At 44.2% G+C, this 19,162-nt stretch overlaps 1 protein-coding gene across 4 annotated transcripts in view; it reads right to left on the bottom strand.

The window, feature by feature from the left end:
- Positions 1–15,385, bottom strand: part of TRAPPC8 (trafficking protein particle complex subunit 8) — an 88,155-nt gene extending 72,770 nt beyond the window's left edge. For 3 of the 4 annotated variants that reach the window (XM_084780440.1, XM_084780442.1, XM_084780443.1), the window contains exons 1-2: positions 14,869–15,385; positions 3,475–3,669 (exon numbers count right to left, since the gene is read on the bottom strand). In XM_084780440.1, the coding sequence (XP_084636566.1) occupies positions 3,475–3,669; positions 14,869–15,025 (352 nt within the window). In that variant the 5' untranslated portion in view covers positions 15,026–15,385. The remainder of the gene's footprint in view (positions 1–3,474; positions 3,670–14,868) is intronic. The other variant, XM_084780441.1, reaches the window with a different exon arrangement.
- Between the last annotated feature and the right edge of the window lie 3,777 nt (positions 15,386–19,162).

Here is a 19,162-nt window from a genome sequence, read left to right as displayed (position 1 = left end):
ATACAGATGCTACTTATAGCAAGGTGTGGTGACTCACACCTTTAATTCCTGCACTCAGGCAACAGAGGCAGATGGACCTCTATCAGTTCAAAGCCAGCATGGTCTACATACCAAGTTCCAAGTCAAGCAGGACTACAGAGTGAGACCCTGTCAAGACAGACAGACAGACAAGAAAATAATGACATAGAAAATGTAACACAAGGCTAGTGTGATGGCTCAGTTAGTGCTTATATGCACTAGTTGTCAAGCCTAACGTCTGAATTCAGTTTCTAGGACCCACATGGTAGTTAGACAGGAACAACTCCCACAAGTTATCCTCTGACCTCCACACTTGTGCGTCCATACAAGAGCTAGATGGATGGATGACTCAGCAGTCAAGAGCTCTTGTTGCTCCTGCTTGGGTACCAAGTATGCACATGGTCCACAAACATACATGTGACCACAAACACACAGCTAGAGCAGTAGCTGAGAGCTTGCGTTTCGAGGCAACAAGCATGAGGTGGAGAGGATGTTTAACTCCACAAAGCTTCCCATTGCCCCCCAGTGACATGCCTCCTCCCAAAAGGCCACACCCCACTATCCTTCCCAGATAGTCCTACCAGCTAGGGACTGAGCACTCACAATGGGGACTGCGGGGCCATTCTCATTCAGACCCCCACACTACATCTCCATGATAAGTCTAAAGCTTTTTTTTAAGAAAATATAACACTATAAAACAAAACAAAACAATAAAGAGCTGGGCATGGTGGGACATGCCTGTAATCCCAGCACTTGGGAAGAGGAGGCAAGTGAATCTCTGTGAGTTTGAGGCCAGCCTGGTCTACAAAGTGAGTCCAGGACAGCTAAAGCTACACAGAGAAACCCTGTCTCAAAAACCCAAAAAAGTTGGCACGGCAGAGAAGAAAACTGCTTTCTCTCTAAGTGTTTTAAGCAATCTATCTATGTAAGTTTATCGTTGTTACTAGTTCTGTTTTATTTTTCTAAGTGAGGGGGGTGAAGGATCTTGAAGTCAAAAAATACTTTAGTATAAAAATAGATGCTTTGTACATATCGATAGCCCCAGAAAGCCCATGGGAGACAGAGGTATAAGATCAAAAGTTGAAGCCACCTTAAACTACATAGTGAGCTGCAGGTCAGCCTGTTGGCCTGGAGATCTAGTGTGGTGGATCTCTGTGAGTTTGAGGCTAGCCTGGTCTACAAAGTGAGTCCAAGACAGGACTGTGTAGCCAGAGCTACACAGAGAAACCCTGTCTAAAAAGAAAGAGAGAGGGAGAGAGGGAGGGGGAAATGAAAGAAAGAATGAACAAACGAATAAACAAACAAACTGGGCATTATGGTACACACCTTTAATTCCAAGACTCAAGAAAAGAGGCAGGTAGATTACTGAGGTGCCAGCCATCTAAGGCTACACAGTGAGACAGTGTTTCAAAAAACACAGCAACGGGGTTGGGCAGATAGAAAACAGGAGAACAGGGAAGGGAATGAGGGGGGGGAGGAAGGGAGGAAAAAAGAGGAGGAGTGGGGACAGGAAGGGAAGGAGTAGAGGCAGGAGGGGCAGAAGGAGGGGGTGGAAGAAGAGGGGGAGGAGGTCAGATGGAGAAGGAGAGAACAGGGAGGGATGGAAGTAAGGAAGAAAGAATTAATCTAGTCAAGTTCATGTTTTCAGAGATGAAACAAAGCCTTAGTAACGCGCCTCAGTTCTTGATTAACTCAGGGTTTACAGTATGAAAGCTTACGACACTAGCGTCTGACTTCCTGCCTCACTCTCACAACACTGATGACCAAACAAACAAACAAACAAACAAAATCTCAAATTCTACCATTTCTCAGGTAAGTACTTGAAATTTTGCATCACAATAAAATAAACTGTGCGAGAAACTAATTAACCCCATATCTAAAAATAGAAATTCTTTTGGTTGGTGTATCTCAGTGGTGGGCTAGCATGTTTAAGCCCCTGGGATAAATCCCAACACTATAAAATTAAAAAAAGATAAAAAACTGAGCTGGAGAGATGGCTCAGAGGTTAAGAGCATTGGGTGCTCTTCCATAGGTCCTGAGTTCAATTCCCAGCAACCACACAGTGACTTGCAACCATCTATATAAAAGTCTGGTGCCCTCCTCTGGCCTGAAGGTGTACATGCAGGCAGAGCACTGTATACTTGATAATAAAAAACCTTAAAATAAATTTAAAAAGATAAAATTATCACATTAATCTATGTTGTTGTAATTGAAAGTAATGGAAAAGAAAGATATGTCAGACCAAAGCACAGTAATTCTACAGATATTTCTTTTCTTTTTTTCTTTCTTTCTCCCCCCCCCCCCCCCCAGGACAGGGTTATTTTGTGTAGCCTTGACTGTCCTGGACTCACTTTGCAGATCAGGCTGTCCTTGAACTCACATCAATCCACCTGCCTCTGCCTCCCTCTACAGATATGGCTAAGCATGCATCTTACAGACTAAATACCATGGTGACCTACAAGCTGCCACTACGTTCTCTGTATACAGTAGCAAGATCTGCATTATTATTGCTGTTGTTGTTGCTAATGAGGGGTACACGTGTGCCACAATGCCCATGTGGAGGCCAGAGGACAAATATGTAAACACAATTCTCTTCCACATTCCCATGAGTTTTGGGGCTCAAGCTCCAGTTGTCAGGCTTGCAAGGCAAGCATTTTATCAACTGAGCCATCTCATTGGCACAGGAAGATCTTAGCTATAGAATTAGCAAGTATAAAAGTCAGAATATCAATTGTACCAATCTTTTAAAAAATTAATCTGCTGTTGTAAAGCAGTTTTTAAGCTATTGAGATTGCAATTAGACAACACATGTTTAATATTTTTCTCTTTAAAAATTCACCTCATGCTTCTGGGTTTGTTTGTTTGTTTGTTTCTGAAACAGAGTATCTCTGTGTCACCCTGGCTGTCCTGGACTCTGTAGACCAGGCTGTCCTTGAACTCAGAGATCTGCCTGCCTCTGCCACCCAGCCAACTCTTATATTTTTGATAAGTAAAGACTTTTGGGCACTGGAAAAAAATCAGATCAAATATTAACTCATTCTACATATTTATGTATTGTTTTCCTTATCAGTCTTATCATGAAAACAGTTACTATCTAAACCAGTGTAAGGAACTTAACTATGTATCTACATCCATTTTATAAACATTTCCACTTAACACCAAGCAAGATTAAAAGTATAACATGCTTTTTACTTAATAACAATATTACATATTTTTAAAATCCATTATCTACTGTTAGTTTTATCATGAAACACTGATGACCCTATGTTATTTACTCCAGGTGCTAGAATAAAACAAAGAAATTCCTGGGAACGCCTTTCAGTCTTGCTCTGTAGGCCCAGCCCCAGTACCCTTTCAGCACTGAAGTACTTGGTTAAAAGGTCTCCAAGACACAGAATTATTTCCCTAACAAAAGGAATTTTCATTTAAAAAATAATAACAACACTTGTTACATACCACTGATGTTAAGGTCATAATCTCCCGCTGTAATCACATTAGCCACTAATCCTTCTGCAGGCTGGCAGCCAGAAACGACATCATTCAAAAGCTTCCCAATGGCTCCCGGCTGAGGTGGCTGGGTGACAATGTTGCTGACTGCTATCTTCAAATTTTTAATTATATGCAGTTGATTATTGGGATCTCTCATGTGAACTTTTAAGAAAGAGAAAGAAAATTTAAATTAACTCAGTATAACGTATCCTCAACTAAAATTGGGTTAATGGTTTTCAAACACAAAAGAAACTCAAATCAGAAACTAAGAATTAAAAGAATAATCTTCGAGAATACAACTGGTTTACACTTTCCTTTACAAAGCAAAAGAAATACCTATTAATCATAAGCTTCTTAGGCAGGTGGTGGTGGCGCATGTCTTTAATCCCAGTACTTGGGAGGCAGAGGCAGGTGGATTGCTGTGTGTTCGAGGCTAGCCTGGTCTACAAAGAGAGTCCAGGATAGTCAAGGCTACACAGAGAAACTCTGTCTCGAAAAAACAAAAACCAAACCAAAACAGCTCATCCAGATGTAAAGCACATACTTATCACCCCAGCATTCTGAAGTCATAAGCAAGAGGATTATTTTGAGTTCTAAGACAGGTTGGTCTACATACCATGTTCCAAACAAGCCAGGGCTGCATATAAAGGGCAGATTTCAGAAGTAGAAAAGATTATAAAAAATTAAAATATGGCCAGGCATGGTGGCACATGCCTTTAATCCCAGCACTCAGGAGGTAGAGGCAGGCAGATCACTGAGCTACACAGAGAAACCCTGTTTCGAAAAAACAAAAACAAAAAACAACACTATAGGCTAGAGAGATAGTGGCTCACAACCAATGGTAATGTGATCTGATGCCCTCTTCTGGCCTACAGGTATACATGATAATAAATAAATAAATCTTTATCTTAAAAAAATTAAAATATTACCCAGGTACTGTGGCTTATTCCTGAATCAAGCACTCAAGCAGCTCAGTCTTGAGTAGAAAATGAGGCACCATTTCAAAAACAACAAAATTAAAAATAATAATACCTAAATAACAGATGCCATGAATAGTTGCCTTGTTTTGTCGTCTGGGCTGGCTTTGAACTTCTAACCAGGCATCCCTCTGAGCTGCTTCAGTACTTGGGTGACAGCATGAGACAGCAGAGGCATGGTGGTGCAACAGGAGAATCCTGGGATACTCAAGGGCCAGCCAGCATGGCATATGCAGGGGTGAATAAGGAGACCCTAGCTCAAACAAGGCGGGAGGCACAGACACTTATACAAACACACCATGAGCACACTTCTCACATGTATACACACAAGGAGTTAAAAGGATGACAAGCTTTGCATTTTCTAGCTGAATAGTGAAGATGAATGTTTATTGTATTCTCCGCATTTGTCTGTGATTGTTGTTTTCTCATTTCAATATACACAAACCTCCCTCAACAATTAAAACTTCCCGTGGAACATAGTATGTAGACCAAGCTGCCTTGGAACTCAAAATAATCTTCCTGCTTATGCCTTCAGAATGCTGGGGTTATAGGTATAATTATGACACAAAAAAGGGAAAGGGAAAAGGAAGGGAAAGAGAAAAATGAAGGAAAAGAGAACAGCCAGAGTGCTACAGTGGGATACCTCTGAAACCTTTAGGAACATACTTTGCATGTATTTTCTTTAGGTTGTCCCATAATTGTCAACCAAATATGTAGCACACCTTTCGTTGAGGGTTGGGAGCAGTGTTATGTATGCTTACACTGCATATGCACACATTTCAAATCCTCTGAGATGAATTACCTAGTTACATCACCATAGCAGTAGCTGCGATGATTCAGACTATCAATTTGGCAGGCTCTAGCGTCACCAGGAGACACACCTAAGTGTGCTTTACAAGGAGGTTCTGGCTTGGATTGAGAAGTGAGAGGACTCACCCTGAATTAAAGAGAAAGAGAGCTGAGCATCCCCACCCATTCATCTCTCAGGTGACTGTGAATGTGAGGTGACCAGCCAGCCTCCATCCAGTTCCAGCTGTCATGTCTTCCCATAATGCACTACACTCTCAAACTGTCAGCCATAATAAACTTTTCCTCCTTTAAGATGATTTTTGTTGTTTGTTGGCCACCAGCCCAGGAAGGTAGGAGGAGCAGAAGGCGAGGTGCAGAGCTTGGAAGGCTAGGAGCACAAGAGAGATCAAACACTCCGGGAACCACTTCAGGAGCTAGTCCAACTTTACTCAGGGAGAACAAAGGCTGTACGTCCTTGGGGAGAGGGTGGGGCTTCCAGGATAGGTGTACATAATTGGCTGGAACCAGGCACTTTTAGGATGCTCGTTTTGCATTTGGCAGCATGCTCTATCATATGAACGGGAACACAGGACTTCATTATCCTATAGGCGCAGGGAGGGGCAGCCAGCGGGGAGCTGCGTCAAGGGCCATATTTCAAATGTGGCTAGGGGTATCATTGTCTAAAGACACTCTCCAGATGGAGTCAGGCAGAGAGCGGGAGGCCCTGCTGCAGAGAGGGAGTCCTACATCTACGTCCAAGCTCAGAGTGGCCATGTGGACTGGAAGGACTGCAACCTCAAACAACAGCGTCCTTCCAACAGTTCCTATCAGGTATTCTGTCACAGTAATTAAGAAAGTAACTGATACGAAACTGACAGCAGAAGTGGAACTTGGGATAAACCTGACCATGCTAGCGTTAGGCCTTTGAGACTCTTCACAGGAAGACTATCAAAGGGCTTAGAACTTTGGGCTTTAAAAAACCCTAGATGTTGTAAGGGGAGTTTAACAGGCCATTCTGGTGGGAATTTGGGGAATGAGATTCACAAGAAAAACGTAACAGTGGAGGCCTTGCTTTGGGGTTTCAAAGAGGAAGGGCTCCACTGGGAACTAGGTTAAGAAGCCATTCCAGCTATATTGTGACAAAGAATCTGGCTGCCTCTGCCTATAGCCTGAGAACCTCAGTGAGGCCAATCATTCAAATGGTTGGCTGAGAAAATTTTAAGCCAGATAGTACCCAGGCTGTGTCTGGATTACTACTTACTGTTTCTATCCAGGTCTACAGTAAGAGAGAACGAGGGGAGCAAAATAGGAAAATGTGCTATTTGTTAGGAAAGGGAGCTTAAAGCTGAATACAGGAAGCAGCAAGATGATTCGGCAAGTAAGGGCCTTTTCTGCCAAGCCTGAGACTGGAGTTTGATCCCTGGATCCTACATGTTGGATCCACCTACACCTGCACGCACCCATGCACGCACGTAAAATCCAAAGTTATAGATAAGCCATGTTGGTGAGAAAGGAGATGTAATCATTTTTTTTAAAGGCACTATTCTAGATAAACCTGAGCTGAAACAACAGGAAAAGTGCCCAGAGTGTGAGACTCCATTCTCTCAGTACTATATCTTGAGAAAATCCAAATTCCCTTAAAGAAGTCTAAGCAACGCTACTGAAAAGGAGCCCTGCTCAAAAACAACTACAAGGAAAATTATCCCCCCAGAGTCATCTTGAAAGGCAGAGAACAGTTCAACTGTGGTCCCAGGCCTAAGTACATCTACCTCAAGCTGGCAACACCTGGCATCATACACATGGTACTAGTTTTTTGTTTGTTTGTTTGTTTGGTTTTGGTATTTTTGTTTGTTTGTTGTTATTGTTGCTGATGTTTGAGACACAGTTTCTCTGTATAGCCTTGGCTGTCCTGAACTTGCTCTGTAGACCAGGCTGGCCTCGAACTCACAGAGATTAGCCTAACTCCACAGTGCTTGGATTAAAGGTGTGTGCCACCAGCACCCTCCGGCCATAGTACTAGTTTCACAGGTATGGGAATTGCAAGTGTGAAGGAGCATGGAAGGCTATGGCAAGGTTCTAAAATGCCTCTGAGGCAGGGTAATACGTGACAGGGTTGGACTCCCTGCTAAGAGAGCCTAAGAGACCATTGTGTGAAGTGGGGTAAGTGAAAGCATAAGCTGCACTGGGAGATCCTGGCATGACACAAAAAGGCCAGAGCAATGGAACATCTGCTGAGGAAAGCTACAGGCATGGAGTGAACCCACTTTGAGAGACGGTATGTGCTGCAGATGGCAGATCAGGAAGGGTGGGGCTATCCCAGCCACCTGGAGCACAGGGCCAGACACCCAACAAAGACCATATGATGTGATGTTTGTCCTGCTGAGTTTCAGTCCGGCATAGTCCAAACTGTCCTAGATATACTCTCATTCCTCCTCTTATAGAAATGAGAGTGCTCATTTTCTGTCATCCCATATTGGAAATATGTAATGTGTTGGGTTTTCCCCCTTTTTTAAAATAGGGGTTTAGGGCTGGAGAGATGGCTCAGAGGTTAAGAGCACTGGCTGCTCTTCTAAAGGCCCTGAGTTCAGTTCCCAGCAACCACATGGTGGCTCACAACCATCAATAATGATATCTGGTGCACTCTTCTGGTGTACAGGTGTACATGCAGGCAAAACATTGTATACATAAAAATACATCTTTAAAAATAAAATAAAATAAAATAAAATAAAATAAAATAGGGGTTTATGTGAAGACACCACCAGAGTTTCAGAAGAAACTTTGCATTTAACTTCAGAGTAATATTGTACTTTTTAAGGACTTTTAAACTAAGACTGAATATAGAAGGTATGGCTTTAAAATGGTATGTTTGGGGAGCTGAAGAGATAGTTCAGTGGTTAAGAGCACTAGCTATTCTTCCAGAGGACTTGAGTTTTATTCTCAGCATCCATGTGGAGACCCACAACCATCTATAACCCCAGTGCCGGGGGATCAGCCAGCCTCACTGATCTCTGAGGGTACTGTATGCACCTATATGTGCATAGACAAAATTACACGGCTTTAGTACCAGCACTTGGAAGCAGAGGCAGGCGGATTGCTGTGAGTTCGAGGCCAGCCTGGTCTACAAAGTGAGTTCAGAACAGCCAAGGCTACACAGAGAAACCCTGTCTCAAAAAAAAAAAAAATTGGTTTGGCCCCTGAATATCAAAAAAAGAAAAAGAAATAAGTTTAGAATTAAAATATATTTAACCTAAAAAAATGGTTATGATGGTTATAACAAAAAAGAAAAGTGAGGTGGTGTACATCTAAAAGGATACAATAAAATAGTATTTGAAATTATTTTTTAAGGTTTATTTACTTATTGTATATGAGTGCTTTATCTGCAGAAGAGGGCATCAGATCACATTATAGATAGTTGTGAGCCATGTGGTTGCTAGAAATTGAGCTCAGGACCTCTGGAAGAGCAGGCAGCACTCTTAAGCACTGAAACTATCTCTCCAGCCCCCTATTTAAAATTATTAGAGAACTACCATTAAACAAACAGTAAGGTATGATTAACTCTTTGAAATAGATGGCCAAAGCTGGACATGGCCACCACGCCCTTAATCCCAGCACTAGAGAGGCAGAGGCAGGCAGATCTCTGTGAGTTCACGGCCAGCCTGGTCTACAAATTGAGTCCAGGACAGCCAAAGCTACACAGAGAACCCCTGTCTCGAAAAACCAAAACAACAACAACAATAAGAAAATAGACAGCTAAGGAGTAAGAATACAATAAAAACCAAAATACAGTAAAAAACAAATCTGTATATGACAAAACAACCAAATAAGAACAAAAAAGGACAAAAAGCAAACAACCCCACATATAGACACAAAGACATACATTCTCACACACAGGAATCCGGTAAAAAAAAAAAATCAAAACTGAAGTCATAATATATGTGCAAAAGAAAAAGAAAAAAAGCAGCAGCCGCCTCCTCCTTGACTTCTCAGTATGAGTCAAAAACCTCCACAGATGCTGTAGAGTTTTCTGTATTATGGCTCCAACATCTTCACAAGACATGCATTCTCAAGCATCATAATGTCCCAGTTCAATTTTCAGCACCACAGAAAATAAGTATTAGAATCACAAAATGTGTGAACGGTGAATACAAGTTGGATGGACCACACATCAACAATATATACAAAACCATTTAGTTGTGCTTTATTGATATATTCGGTGCATGTAATTTTTCTTAGGTTGTTTTTCTTTTGTTTTTCTTTGGTTTTTGTTTTTCGAGACAGGGTTTCTCTGTGTAGCCTTGGCTATCCGAGACTTGCTTTTGTAGACCAGGCTGGCCTCAAACTCACAGCGATCCACCTGCCTCTGTCTCCCGAGTGCTGGGATTAAAGGCATGTGCCACCACCACCCCAGCTTTTTCTTAGGTTTTAAAAACATGCAAGGAACCCTAAATGGCTCTCTATAATCTGTTTACATGCATATAAAGCCTAAACTCAAGGCTTTACAAAGCCTGCCTATACAAAGGTCCTATACAAAAACAGTACTCAAATTTCTTCTGGCAATCTTCTTTTCCGGCTTTTTGGGGTTTTTTGTTTTGTTTTGGTTGGGTTTGCTTTTCGAGACAGAATTGCTCTGTGTTAACAGCCCTGGCTATCCTAGAACTCACTCTGTAGACCAGGCTGGCCTCGAACTCAGAGAGATCCACCTGCCTCTGCCTCTGGAGTGCTTTTTTAATTTATTTCTAAACTATGCGTTTTTCTAATGAAATCTAGAGATATGTCTACTAGAAATACTTGACACTGTACTAAGCCAAATTTGATCTCAGAAGTCAAGGCAAATCAAACAAACCTGCAGGCCACAAATAAAATCTAGTCTTTCTTGTTTGTTTGTTTACATTCCTTTGTCTGTAACTTGGGCTACAGAACAGAGATGGTTCAGTAAGACCTCTGGCTGTTCTTCCAGGGGACTGGGTTCAATTCCCAGCACTAACAGGGTGGCTAACACAGCCTGTCTCTCCAGTTCCAGGGGCTCCAAACCCTTTTTTGACCTCTGCTGCCAACAAATCCATGTGGTGCACAGACAGATATGCTGGCAAAAAAAGACTCATATTCATAAATAAAAATACATGAATCTTTTAAAAAATAAAATTTAGAGCCAGGTGTGATAGCACAGGCCTTTTTTAATCCCAGCACTTGGGAGGCAGAAGCAGGCAAATCTCTGAGTTCTGAGGCCAACCTGGTCTACAAAGTGAGTCCAGGACAGTCAAGGCTACACAGAGACACCCTGTCTCAGAAAAAAAATAATAAATCCAAAGTATTATTTACCAACAACAAAAATAAGGTGAAGTGTTTTGCCAAATTTTTAAACATAATATTTTCCATTAACTGAGAATTTCATGTTTATATATTTCACATTTATATTTCATATTTTATTATACTCAAGCCTTCTACCCCCTCAGCCCCTCCCATATGTGCCCCAAGCCTCCTCACAACTTCATGTGGACACTGCAGCCTGGATCTCAATCACCTTTGAACTTTTTCTTTTTTGAGTACTGCAAGCTGGCATCAAGCAAGCAACCCTCCTGACTTAGCCTCTAAAGCAATAAGACACGTATCATGACTGCTTAAAGTTTTAAAATACTCATACTAACTTAGGAAACTTTATAAACTACAAACTCAATGATCTGGCAACACAACCTTTTTCAAGAACTCGATTGCCTCATATTTACCACTAGAAACAAAATCTAAAAGCCCTTGAAACTCAAGTGTCTCCCCTCCCAGCTATCTCCTTGGCATTCTGTGCCCCAGAAGACAGCTGCTCTCCCCTAACCACTAGACTAGAATGCACACCTGACCTAACCATTCCATGGCAGTCTTTTCTTTTTCCCCCTGGAGACAGGGTTTCTCTGTGTAGCCTTGACCGTCCTGGATTCGCTTTGTAGACCAGGCCGGCCTCAAACTCACAGCAATCCACCTGCCTCTGCCTCCCGAGTGCTGGGATTAAAGGCTTGGGCCACCACCACCCGACTTCCACGGCTGTCTTAACCGCAAACCACTGAAAACTGGGCATGCCACTGCAGGGCTACCTTGAGTGTGATGGTTACTCCGCTGTAGAGGGAACTAGCTCCTTCAAAGATCCTGGACTGTATAAACAGGAAGAGAACCAGCTCTAACTTGCCGGCATCCTGTTTCCCGACTGTGGATGCAATGTTACCAGATGCTTCAGGCTCCTGCTGAATGTACTACACTTTCAGTGTGAGCTAAAATAAAGCCCTTCTCTCTTTACGCTGCTCTTGTCAGTGTCTCATCCCAGGAACAAGGGGAACTAGGACACCATTCTACCCTCACTGCTTCCTGACTCCTGAATAAGCACTGACGGCTTTTCCCTTTCTACCATCTCTCTATCAACACTGTACCACTTCCTAATCTTTCCCAGGCAGCAAAGGGAAAAGGAAGTGATAGTTCACTGCACTGTCCAATGAAAGCTGTGCCACCTCAGAAGACTTACTGAGTCCTTAAAAAGGCACCTACTCACAAGGAAGGATATTTAAGTGTAAAAACACCGAATTTCAAAATCTTTGCAATAAAAAGGAATGCAAAACCTCCCAATTTTATCTTTTATATTGGATATCTATTAAAAATAAATCTGCCAAAATTTTAGAAATACATGGGTTAAATAAGTTATAGTACTAGAACTAATCCTACCAATGTGGAGAATATACCCAAGTGGAAAAAATATAGTCCAAGAGGTCCCAAGTTCAATTTTCAGCATAAGAAAGATAAAGACAAAGACATTTTCATTTGCTATTTGATTTCTTTATATATTTTATTGTGCCGGGCAAAAATTTAATAACATATATGAGGCCTGACATGGTGACACATGCTTGTAATCCTAAAATTTAGAACATAGAGGCAGGAACATCAGGAATTCAAGGCCAGCCTGGGTTACATGAGATCTTGGTCTTCAGTATAAATAAGTAATTTTACGCACTTCCAAAAGATGATTGATGATTCAGATCACAATATATTGAGTAACACTACCTGTTTTTAAATTTTTCCTAGATATAAAGCTGCAGATAAGCATTTCTGTACCTCAGTGTCCTCAGTTACATTAAAATGGCAATAATGCCTAGGTAGTGGTACATTTTTAATCCTGGCACATAGCAAGCTGGAGTAGGAGAATCACTGTGAGCTAGAGGTCAGCCTGGGCTACATAGTGAGTTTAAAGCCAGCCTGAGCTACATAACCAATCCTGTCCCAAAATAACAACAATAATAATAAATAAATGGCATACCAACAAAAGACTCAGTAACTAAAAGAAAATCTACATGGAAGCCGGGTATGGTGACGCAAGCCTTTAATCCCAGCACTGGAGAGGCAGAGGCAGGCAGATCACTGTAAATTCGATGCCAGCCTGGTCTACAAAGCAAGTCCAGGACAGCCAAGGTTAGCACAGAGAGACCGTCTCAGAGAGAGAGAGAGAGAGAGAGACAGAGAGAGACAGAGAGAGACAGAGAGAGAGAGAGAGAGATTAGCATTACTTCTTTTTCTTGAGTTTCCTTCCTCCAACCCCCACCCCAAAACTGGGTTTCTCTGTGTGGCCTTGCCTATCCTAGATTCAGTCTGTAGACCAGGCTGGCCTCAAACTCAGCTATCCACTTGCCTCTGCCTCCCTGAGTATTGGTATTACAGGCGTGCACCACTGCACCCAGCTTGTTTCTTTTTCATAACACAACAGGAAAGTGCACAGGCAAAGTCAAACCAACTTCACAGATGTTCATTTTTTAAGAATGTAAGACTGTAGAGGGGCTAGGGATGTAGCTCAAGGAGATAGCTCTTGTTTGGCAAGTGTAGAACTGTGGATCTGAACCTCAGTATGGGAGATGAGGAAACATTTAAGGCTGTAAACTGAAACAAGGCATGGTGATACTCTCAGAAGCTGAGGCAAGAGGGTCCCCTGTCCCCTCTTCCTACCCATCTCCATCCCCCCATAGAGTCGCATCCTGTCCCCTGTCTCCTCTTCCTACCCATCTCCATCCACCCCCACAGGTGGATCTAGTTCAAGGCCAGCCTGGTCTATATAGTAAGCTCCAGGACAACCAGGATTACACAGATCCTGTCTCCAAAATGCAATTCTTTTCCGCTTAGTTTTATGTGTCTGTATACTACAGCTGTGTACTGTAGTGGACAGGGCTGTGCGAGAACAACGCTGTTAGACCCTCCAGGACTGGAGCTGCCCGCTGCCAAGCAAGAACACAACTGTGGTCCTCTGCAGAGCAAGTGCTTCAACCACTGCACATCTCTTTCAGTCCCGCTAAGTTTGGATTTTTAGACAGCTCTTTCCTAACTGCAAAGGGAAACTTACAAAGCAGCTAGTCTCCAAAAGACTGCCCGAGGCATGTAAACACATGAACAAACAGCAAAGCACTATTGTTTTGTGGATAAACACCCCAACCAAATAAACACCACTGTCATTTGATGAACAAATTTTATAAGAGAAACTTCCTCAACAGTATGTAAATTTCCAAGGAACTTTACCTGCCTTTTTTTTTTTTATAGGTTCTATTTGAAAGAGAGCAGTTAAGGCACACTTGAGCATATACTTAAATAAAAATTTTTAACCTTTTTTTTTGCCATGGATTTCTCCCAGAGCTAGAGTTACAGGAAGTTCTGAGCCACCACACACGGGTGCTGGGATAAAACAAATAATTATTAAACATGAATATATTATGATCAATTACCAATAAGAAAAAAGCAAAATGTTTGAACTGACCTAGTCCTATAGATCTAGATAACTTGACGTATCTACATTGTTAACTACAATTTATCCTTTGTCATTTTTAACTTTAAACTTTTTATTTTATTTTATTTTTTCTCTTGAGATGGGGTCTTATATCCCTGGCTAGCCTCGAACACGCTACATAAGCTGGGAAAGACTTAAACTTCTTGCCTCTGCCTCTGAGTGCTGGGATCACAGGTGTGCACAGGTTATGTGGTGCTGAGAATCCAATGGCCGGTGGCTTCCAGCATGCTAGGCAGGCACTTTACCAACTGGGCTCATCACAGCGCCCATCCTTTATTATTCATGTAGTACGTTTTGCTTGCTTTCTTGAGACTGGGCAAACTGCTGTAGAGCTAAGAACTCGTTTGAATGGTCAATAGGAAACAAAAGTCAATAACCTAATAGAAGTTCAGGCAGAGGTGGACCTCAACGCTAGATGAATGTCATGAACCAGGTAACTTTGAAAGACCTATGTAATGCTCGATGGGAGGGGACGTGACAGATCGTCACGATCGCACTCTGTTTTGGAGGATGCATCTTTCTACTTTGTCTAGTAATTGCCCGAATCCTGTACGGTGACCGCTAAAAGCAGTCTCGACTCCCTTGCGTCGGGACTCCGGTTTATCTTAGCGACTTAAAGACCCGGTTCGTCCAAGGAAGAAAAAGAGCCTAGAAACCCGGGCGGTGAGGAGCGCGCGGTCTTGACAGCCCCTAGTCGGTCGGGCCGCCGCCCCTCTTGTCTTTTACTTGCTCCCAACTTCCTTCTCTCGGCCGCGGCTTGGCTTCAGCCCGGGGGGAACGAGGAAGGACACCACGTACCTTCGGAAGTGAGGCGAGAGAAGGGCTTGAGCAGCTCGGCGAAGCTCAGGTGGTTGAGGCGGGTGAGCCGCTCGGCTTCGTCGCTGCACAGCGCGGCGACGCAGGGGACGAAGGAGTCCGGGATGAGCTCCTGCACCGACTGCACGCACTGGGCCATGGCCGCGGCCGGGAGCACGGCCTCCGCCCCGCCTCGGAGCCGAGCTTGCCGCAGCCGCCGCCGCCGCCGCCGCCGCCACCGCCTGCCCGGCCGGGCGCGGCCCCACTCCGGAGGCTGCAGCCGACTGCGCGTAGCCGCCGCTACCTCGTCTTTTCGGGGCCTGGGCCCGTCCCTGCCTCCGCTCAGCACTCCCCGAGGCTTTGCATTCCCACCCTGGCAGGTGGGGACGCCGACGACCGCCGCTCAGTCCTCCCTACGGCAAAGCCTTGGTCACTGGCCGACAGGAACCGCCATGTTGGGCCGAACCCTGACCCGCCGGCAGCACTTCTCCCGGCAGGCCCTGCGAGCGCCCCTCATGTGACTGTGTCAAAGACGCGCAGGGGCGGGGCCGGGGCGGATGACTGGGGAAACCCGGAGCGACGGAAGCCTGTTGGAGGATTGGAACCGGAAATACTGTGACTACTGGGTTCCCCCCGCCCCCGTTGGGCGTGGGCGGGCCATAAGATGGGTGGGCGTGGCCGAACGGGGTTGGCCAAGTTCTGTGACGGGTGGGTACCAGGCAACTCTCTGTCAAGGTGATAGTTGTTCTGGCTGACCTGACCTTCTTGATGTCCCCAAAGAGCCCATCAGCCTGGAGTAAGAAACTGATTTAACTCGCGCTGCTTTCTAACGGCTCGCTCCGCCTTTCCCTTTCTAGGCGACAACTGCTCGAGGGACTAGGGGTGTTGACGGCCAGATGCCTAAGGGGTTCCCTCTGCAGGTTCCCAGGACAGACTGCGTATCTTCTGAGCATCGTCCTGCTTTTAGAAGAGGACTGCCGTGTATGTGCTCAACCACCGAGCCGGAAAGTGTGCTGTTGAAGGTGCTTTAGTTAGCATGGAGTATGAGGGGGGGACGACATTTTTCTGGATCTCTGGGAACCGATGTGGTTTGTTTTTCAAGATGCATCCTAGGATGTTGTGCGCTTGTCTCTCATACATGAAGTTCTGACTCGCTGGATGTCTTGGAACTCCTGGTTCGGTCTCCCAAGTGCTGGGATTACTTACAGGCCTGTGCCCCGCCCCCCCCCCAACACGGCTCTGCCCCTCCCCCTCCTTTTCTTTTTTAGAGTATTTACTTCAACCGGCGGTGGAGAAGCCAGTACTTATACACTATGTGGCTGGCCATTTTTGCATCTTTCAGACTTGTCAGCCCCGTAATCACATAGCTAACAGGGAAATACCAGAGGCTTGCCACAGACACAACAGAGAACAGAGAGTTTTACAGGGCCAGAGACTGGGCCCTAGAGCTGGCCATTAGTAGAGGCATGTGGATCTCTGTGAGTATGAGATCACCCTGGAAAATGGAGCAAGTTACAAGCAGTCAGGGCTCTATGCAGTGAGACCCTGTCTTAAGAAAAAAAAGGGGGGGTGTATTTTCTCCCTATCTTGCTTAGCTCTTGGCAAAGTATTATTGGGACTGTTGGACTTAAAAGAGATGACATTACAGTGGGCACCTCAACACTTCAAATGTAGAGTCCAACTATGTATCCTTAGCTGGCCTGGAACTTGCTTTGTAGACCCAACTGCCCTCATACTCAAGAGATCTGCTTGCCTCTGAGTGCTGGGATTAAAGGTGTGTGCCGCAGTACCCAATGGTGGCAGATTTTTAAATCAAGAGTGTTGTAACTTCGAAACAGAAATTATCTGGATGTGGTGGCCTACACCTTTAATCCCAGCAATAAGGAGGCAGAAGCAGGTGGATCTGTGTGAGGCCTGGTCTACAAAACAAATCTAGGACAGCCAGGACCATTACACAGAGAAACCTGGACTGGGGGTTGGTCCTAGTTAATGGGACTGGAGAGATGGCCCAGCGTTAAGAACAATTACTGGTTTTTCTAAGGAGTTCAATTCCCAGCACCCACATCAGGTGGCCCACGCTACCCAGTAACTCCAGTTCCAGGGGACTAGGCACTCTCTTCTGACATTAAGGGCACCTGTAATTATGTGTACACACCCCACATAGGCAAACACACATGTGTACATATAAATAAGTCTTTAAAAAAAATAAGTGAAAATCAGGCATGCTGACACATGACAGTAATTCCACCCAAGTAATTCCAGGCTGGAATTGTCAGGTGTGGGATACACCACAGTGCCAGAAATAAGGAGACAGAGGCAGGTGGATCTACATGAGTTCAAGGCCAGCCTGAACTACAAATTGAGTTTCAGTACAGCCAGGGCTGTGCAGAGAAACCCTGTCTTAAAAGAAAAAAAAAAAAAGAAGACTGAAACAAGATTATCATCCTGAGCTACAATGAGATCCTATCTGGGTGAAAAGTGTAAACTGGCCATAGTAGGACATGCCTGTCATCCCAGCACTGGAAAAGTGAAGGCAGATAGATAGATGTTCAATGTCAGCTACATAGCAAGTTTCAGGTTAGTCTAGAATACATGAGACTCTGTACAAAACAACATCAAAAAGTGTATCCCAACAGCTGGGAGACAGAAGCAGGAACATCAACACAAGTTCAAGTCTAGCCCAGTCTACAAAGTGAGTCCAGAACAGCCAAGGCTACATAGAGAAACCGTGTATCAGAAAAACAAAGAAACAAAAAACCAAAAGGTAGCCAGGTGTGATGGCCAGTGCCTTTAATCCCACCACTCAGGGAGGGGGAGGCAGACAGATTGGGTCGCTGTGAGTTTGAGGCCAGCCTGGTCTACAAAGTGAGTCTAGGACAACCAAAGCTATAGAGAAACTCTGTCTCCAAAAACAAAAACAAACAAACAAAACAAAATGTAAACCAGAAGGTAAGGGTCTACCAACATACAGGTAGAGGAGAGCTAAAGCTCACAGAAAAGGAGGGTGTGCTACAAGCATAACCCCAGGTTTCCTCAGCATCCTTTTCATGCTTCCAGAAGCTTTCTGCCCAGTGTAAAGCATGCCTCACATGGCCAGACCCCACACTCTCATCTTAACAAGTTCATTCCCAGCATCACTCTGTCCCAGGGATGCTTGTGATTCATTCCACTGTGACCATTTGCCTTTCCCTGAGCCACTCAGGTTCTGGGGAGGTTGGCTAATATCAACCAGGCATGGTCATAGTTCTGCAGTGTTTACCAGCCATATAAAAATCACAGATCATGCCACAAACTAATCATTGGCTTCTCTATAACCATACATAGCCTTCTTTCATAGCTGTGATTTTAAGAATGCCTTGATGCAAAATTATCCCTCTTACTACTAAAAACAGACTCATCTTTTACCTAGAGGCAGCCATGCAGAAGTCTTTATAGGCTGGGCAGAGTGGTATACGCCTGTAATCCCAGCACTCAGGGAGGCAGAAGTAGATGGATCTCTGTGAGTTCTAGGCCAGCTTGGTCTACAAAACCAGTCCAGGACAGCCAAGGCTACACAGAAAAGCCCTGTCTCAAAGAACAAAAAACAAGACAAAACAAATCTTCATAGCCACTTACAACCCAGGAATCTCTGGATGTACTTCTTCATGCTCTATGAGCAATAGAGTTCTATTTATTTATTTATTTCTGAGGCAGGCCCAGGCTCCAATAGCATTCTATTTGTTTGTTTATTTCTGAGGCAGGCCCAGGCTCCAACCAACTATATAGTCAAGGTTGACCTTGAATTTCAGGTCTTCTTGTCTGTACCTCCCCAGTGCTGGGATCCCCCCATTTTATGTGGTGCTAGAGATCTAAAGCATTCTATCAACTAAACTACATCCCAGACCCTAATTTTTTTCAAATTTCATTACAGGTGTTTATTTATTTGTGTCTGTTTATATGGCTATACACACACATGCAATGATACATATGTGGAGGTCAGAGAACAGAGAACGAACTTTCTCTCCTTCTACATGTGGGTCCTGGCCATAGGACTCAGGACAGCAGGCTTGGCAGCCATCATCTTCCCAGACACACACACACACACACACACACACACACACACACACACACACACAGAGAGAGAGAGAGAGAGAGAGAGAGAGAGAGAGAGAGAGAGAGGGAGAAAATAGGTGAATTGAATGTAGTCTCCAAAGTCACTAGGTAGTAGAGGTAGACCTTGATCTCCTGGCCCTCCTGCCTCTACCTGCTGGGGTTACAAGTATGTAATACTGGTTTAAAGTGAAGACATAGGGTATGG

Source organism: Acomys minous (genome assembly GCF_964271855.1).
Source record: "Acomys minous genome assembly, chromosome: 4".
Classification (NCBI taxonomy): domain Eukaryota; kingdom Metazoa; phylum Chordata; class Mammalia; order Rodentia; family Muridae; genus Acomys; species Acomys minous.
Note: the sequence above shows the minus strand (reverse complement) of the source record. Positions and strands in the feature narration are given on the sequence as shown.